This window comes from Podarcis bocagei, assembly GCF_964188305.1.
Source record: "Podarcis bocagei genome assembly, chromosome: 13".
Classification (NCBI taxonomy): Eukaryota; Metazoa; Chordata; class Lepidosauria; order Squamata; family Lacertidae; genus Podarcis; species Podarcis bocagei.
In genome coordinates this window covers 2,748,779-2,754,785 of record NC_138138.1, presented here as the reverse complement: position 1 = coordinate 2,754,785, position 6,007 = coordinate 2,748,779, and the positions used below count along the sequence as shown (strand labels likewise).

Here is a 6,007-nt window from a genome sequence, read left to right as displayed (position 1 = left end):
GAAGGACCCTCTCCATCGCTTAGGGGAAGGCAGGCCGGGGCCGCCATGTTGAGTGTGTCAGCGCGCCGCTGCTCTGGTTCCATTGGCTTGAAAGGAGCTTGCGCAGGAGACCTTCCTGTTTGGTTGTGTCTCGTGTGCTCGGGGGGTTGTGTGTGTGCTATGACACCGATATCCCGCCTTTTCCGTAGAGTGGCCCCCGAGGGAGCGTCGTCGCTGAGTGTAACTTTCAAAAGAGGCCAACCCATTTGCCAAAGCAGGAGGCATCTGCTCTTAAAGCAGCATCACATTTGCTCCCCAGGGCCCCTGGTTGGGTGATGGGGCCCCAAGAGCCACGCATAAAAGCTTGGTCCTCTCCAGAGTCTTGTCAGGCCATAAATAAAAGTATTTCTACGCACACACCTGCTTCAAATAATAAATCATTTATTTACTCCCATTATTTGCATACTTCCCAATAAAATATTCAATAAATAAAATAGTGTAAAAAATACATATAAAACTGTAAAATCAAAGCGGATGCCAACACTGATGGCATTCTCTCGTGACTGCTAAACATTTATGCTCTCAATAATTAAGTACAGTAATTATGGTCAGCAAATAGCGGTTTTGGCCTGACTACTATTTTTTCTGTCAGTTTCAATGTCGTTTAATGTGTTTTTGTGTCCCCTGCCTTGTGATGCTGACATGAAAAGTGGGATAGAAACAGTTCTAATAAATAAAAGGCAACAAAGCAAAAAAAAGGCATAGCTCCTTTGCACCCCAAAGCTAAAACGCATTGGGTGGCGGCAGCGGCCTACAAATGACGCAGGCTTCCCCCTAACTAGGCCTGGGCCTGACGAAAGCTGTGGCGCTGAACAGCCTCGGGCTTGGGAATTCTTCAAGAGGTTTTGTTGGGAGGTGGGTGGGTTGTTACAGTTATTGACTGCAATCTTTTGTCTTTCATTTCAGATGTTACAGTACTCTGATTTATGCTTGGCTATGCGTTTTTTGTTATATTTATTATTTATGACTACTGTTGTTACGTTGGAATTGTGCTTTTTCATGTTGTAAGCCGCATGGAGCATGGTTTGAACCCTGGAAAGATGGAATTCTAATAGAATTATGTATGTATGTATGTACGTACATAATGTCTACTCAGAAGTAAAAAGAAATGAATTCAGTAAGGATTCGCGCCCAAGTGGAATTAGGACTGCAGACAAAGCAACAAATCAAAACTTGCAATAATAATAATAATAACGATACTTATCATGACAATAAAATCCAGACTAATTCCCTCCCCGGGCGGGTTAAGTTTCTTCCTCCCGGAGGGCGTGGCTAATGACGCCCGTTTCGTTTTGCCCTCAGCAGGGCGCTGTGGCCTCACCTGGCGCTGCAGGCGTGGCGTCACAATCTCGCGCCGTCCTTGTCTCCTGCGTCGCAGTCCTCCTCCAGCAGACAAGATGGCGGCGCTGAGGGCGAGCGTTGCGCAGCGGGCGGCGGCGGCTCTCCTGAGGCCTGGGCCGGCCCAGGCTCCCCTCGCCGCGGGATACCACGAGAAGGTAGGGGACGGGGGCTGGCTCCCTCAAGGGGGCTTTGAGGGTCGCAGGAGAAAGGCGGGCGAGGGGGGAGGACCCAGCAGAACAGGGGTTTTCGGGGGGGGGGCGTCCCTCAGAAACCTTCCCTGGAGGGTTTTGAGAAGCAGAGGCCAGGCGGCCCCCTGTCAGCCGTCACGCCTGCATCGCAGGAGGACGGACTCGAGGACCCTTGGAGGGCCCCTTCCGCTCTGCAGCTCCGTGATTCTCTGAGGCAGCGGCTGTCATTGTAAATGGGTAGCTGGATTATGGGGGGTATCACAAGGGGGTGTAAGGGAACGCTGCGCAGGTATGGGGGTCATAAGGGGTGTTGGGGGTAACCTGGAGGGATGGAGAGGGGATGTGATAAGGATTTGGGGGACTAAGGTAGAATTGGGGATCTTTGTAGACCTGGGGCTGATACAACAAGGGTGGCTGGAAACTGAGTGGAACACCAGAAAGAGGGTGAGAAGGGAAGCCTGCACAGATTTGGGGAGGGGACAGTTTAGTGGGCTTCAAACAGAATAGATGCCTGGGAGGAGTTAATTAGTATAAATAATGAGGACACTTCATTTTCAAAATAATAATAATAATAATAAATTGAGTGGTGACCTTTAACAAATAGAGGGAGGCATGGGGAAAGGCCTCGCAGTGGGGCAGGGGCTGCATTGTGGGTAGATAGAGAAGTTGGTGAGTGAGGTTGCCCTTTTTTACTCTCATCCCTTTTCTATTTTGTATCATGGCTTCTAGATTGTTAGCCTGCAGGCAGGGACTGCCTTGCTCTTGTGTACAATGCTTAGTGAAATCCATGTGCTCTAGGAATGATTAACGGTAATCATAAGCTGTGGGAGTTGGCGTGATTCATGGAGGGAAGGAGGAAGGATGCAGAAGGAACAGGGCTAACATAGTCAGAGAGCTGGCATATGAAGGGTGGTATACCAAAAGGAGGCACAGAAGGAGAGGCAGGAAACGGCGCACAGTGGTGGGGGTTTGCAGACAGCTGGCTTAGAATGTTAGAGTACTGGCTAGATACTGTGCACCAGTATATTCCCTGCTGGGTTCAAAGGGCCATGCTGTTTGTTTCTCCTGCCCATAATGTGGAGGAGCACTTTGACTACAAGGTTGTGTACACAGGGCATTGCAGACACTCCCCCTCCCCTTGACAGATATTTTATGAGACTGGGATAAGTTTTAGTCATTTTTTTGGGATCTCTTTAAGTTGTGCTGGACTGAGTGGCAGAAATCAAACAATTGGAAGGATCCCTGTAGGCTGCCTTGTCCAGCCACCTGTGTAATGATGCAGAAAATCCAAAGATAGACACCCCTGATGTCTAGGGCTCAGTCAAGAAATGTCTCCAGTAGGTGGCAGTCAGAGACTTTGCGACTCCATTAAATGATACGTGAATAGCCCTAATCATAGAATTGCAGAGCTGGAAGGGTCCGGGATGATTATATTGTTCAAGGATTCACCTTTGTCCCCTGAAGATGCACATCAAACCTTTGCTTTTGAATTCCAGGTTGTTGATCACTATGAGAACCCACGAAATGTTGGTTCCCTGGATAAGAACGCAAAGAATGTTGGGACTGGCCTTGTGGGAGCACCAGCCTGTGGGGACGTCATGAAGCTGCAAGTAAGTTAGTGCTGCCTTGAGGCACCAAAGGCTGTGAGACAATAAAGCCTCTTTCAGTCTCTCACCCTCTATTCTCTGTGATCGTGAACAAGAGAAGTGTCTCTTTCGTTTCAATGCAATGCTTAGTCACTCTCATGAAAATGTCCTCAGGTTGAAGTAGATGAAAACGGAAAGATAACAGATGCCAGGTTCAAGACGTTTGGCTGTGGGTCAGCAATCGCTTCGAGTTCCTTGGCTACTGAATGGGTGAAGGGCAAGACGGTAAGTCTGATGCCTGTCAATATATACCTTGGCCTTGTTTTGGGGAAAAACCTTTCATGCTGCATTACCATCTCTTAGGCTGCTTGAAGAAAGTCGTTTACAGTCCAGGGAGGGTGGATTTTGCATGCATCATGCTAAGAGTCTAATAATGTGGAAGTCAATTGTGGAGGCCTGCAGCTGAATCAGACCAAAAGTCCTTTTAGTCCAGCATCCTGTTCTCAGTGATCAGCCAGATGATTCTGTGAAGCCTGCAGACAGGATATGATTGCAGCAGCACCCTTCCTACCAGTTCCCAGCAGCTGAATTTCAGAAGCATGCTGCCTCCAGCAGAGGGGTAGTAAGCTGGCAATAGAAAATGAAATTGTGTCTGTGGAGCAGAGTTAGCAGCAGTTGCTACGGAAAAGCTGTAGCTTACACACCTGTTTTTTGTTCAGAAAGTATTAGGTTCAATCCTCAGCTTCTCCAGGTAGGACTGGGAAGATACCTTCTCTGAAAGAACCACTGCCAGTTATTCTAAACAATACTGCGCTAGATAGACCTGAAGTCTGGTAGTGCAAGACAGTAGTCCTGTGTGCCTAAGTCCATGGTATGAAATGGAAGGCTAAATAGTAATTTTTGTATGTTTCAGGTTGATGAAGCCTTGAAGATCAAAAACACAGACATTGCTAAAGAGCTCTGCCTTCCTCCAGTAAAATTGCACTGCTCCAGTAAGTAACTTTTTTTTGTTCTTTGTTACCATTGAAACTCTTTGCAGACAAGTTGTTGGAAAGAAGCACCACAAGGCCCCAAATGCAAATAGTCAATCATGAACAAGAAATGTGAATGCAAGTGAAGTTCTTTTACAGCGATGCCTTCTATGTAGTTGGTATGTTCTTAGAGAAAGTGAAGAGCTAGAATATAAGGGCATATGCCTTTCTCTGATTGGTGCTAAGGAGAGTTGTAATCCAACAACATCTGTACAGCTACAAGTACTCCAACCTTGGGAGGCTGGAAATTGGTTTTGGAGCTAGCGTTGTGATAGACTGAACCAGGAAGTTCCTGTTATAGTTCCTGCCGTTAAACTCGGTGGAAGGCTGTTGAAAAGGGAGTCAGGGTTGAGACACTGAGAATAATATTGGCTTATCTTTATGGGGCTGTTGTAAAGAATGCTGAGAAAGCAAGTGAACTGATTTGTGCACAAGTGCTATGCCCATGCTAAGTCATAAACTGGCCTAAGAACAGCCCTCAAAACTCAGAAATCTGGGCATGTGGGAAATCTCTCCTTCACTTTAGAAATGCCTAAAGGTCACCACAAGGTGAATGTGGGGGTTTACTGCCAAGGATGTGAATTGGCCTGCTGAGTTGCAGGAGAGAGCCAGAAGCACGGCTCTTCTCCCAGAATCCTTGGCACTCAGGATTGAAATTATTTTGCTTATTCGACTTCCGCTGTTAAACCAGTCTAATATTTCACTTGTGTTCTTCCTCCCTTAGTGCTGGCAGAAGATGCCATCAGGGCTGCCTTAGCAGATTACAAGTTGAAGCAGGGGCCGAAGAGCAGTGAGCCAGGAAAAAATGCAAGCATGGCCTAGAAGGAGGTGCTGCATGTCAAAAGGCCTGGAGGCCTGTCCCGCGACAACCTTGTCATTCCAATTGTAATTTAGCAGGCCAACAAATCACCTTAGTGCATTTTGGAAGCATGCACAATGTCAGGCTGTATTGGAACCACCTCAGGCAGTCGCCTTGATCATCTTTGCTACCAGCTTTTCTGTTTTCCTTCCACATGTGGGAGGAAAGAGAAGAACCTTCTTGTGATTTCAGTGTGAGAATTTTGCTATAAGTAATCGTTCCAGCTTTCAGTGTGTAGGAGGCAATTGCCTACATGTTTGCTAGGGCATGGCCTGCTGTTGCAAGGAGCAGCCCCATCTCCGCTTTGGGCAAAGCTGCCTGGTACGAGAGAACAGTCAGGGACCTGTAACCCTCCCCACAGGAAGGGAAATTGAGCCCACTCTAGATATCTTTGGGGACTAAAGAAGGTAGAAGTTCCTCTCCTGCTGTTTCTGCAAATGAGGCAGCAAGAATCTCCCTTCCCGTTGCCAGCAGCATGTTCTTCTAGCCGGGAGGGAGGAGATTTACCCCAACAGCAGATTAAGGCAGAAACAACCATGTTCCTATCCTTATTCCCTAGTTTGGGTTTTAAAGAAAAGGATTGTGTGATCAGACAGTTTATGCACAAGTTTCAGATTTATTTTATGTACAGTGTATGCTATATAAATATATAGAGATAATATATGCTGTGCTCTGGCTCAATGAATTGTGTGTTTCTTCCTAGCAAATTTCAGGCTGAATTTAGAAGAGGAATTTGTATAAATGCCTTATTTGGCGCAACAGTATTCAGCCAGACCACAGAGAAATAAGAGAGAGGTATCAGCCTGCTTTGGGTGGCAAGGGAGGGTGGGTGTGGAGGATGCAACATAGAGTGACAGTGGGAAGAGAGAAAACAAACTGAGGGGGGAGGGAAGACTGTGGTGCCTTCCTTGGCGGGAATGGCTGGCTGGGACCCTGTAGGGTCGCTCCTTTTGGGAGATTATA

The 6,007-nt window shown here is 47.2% G+C and overlaps 1 protein-coding gene across 1 annotated transcript; it reads left to right on the top strand.

Annotated features, from left to right (window-relative positions):
* Window positions 1-1,377: 1,377 nt before the first annotated feature.
* On the top strand, window positions 1,378-5,725 carry ISCU (iron-sulfur cluster assembly enzyme). The gene is made up of 5 exons (XM_081168620.1): window positions 1,378-1,535; window positions 3,065-3,178; window positions 3,329-3,439; window positions 4,068-4,146; window positions 4,910-5,725. The coding sequence occupies exons 1-5, from the start codon at window positions 1,437-1,439 to the stop codon at window positions 5,005-5,007; spliced, it is 501 nt and encodes a 166-aa protein (XP_081024746.1). The 5' UTR covers window positions 1,378-1,436; the 3' UTR covers window positions 5,008-5,725.
* Window positions 5,726-6,007: the final 282 nt, after the last annotated feature.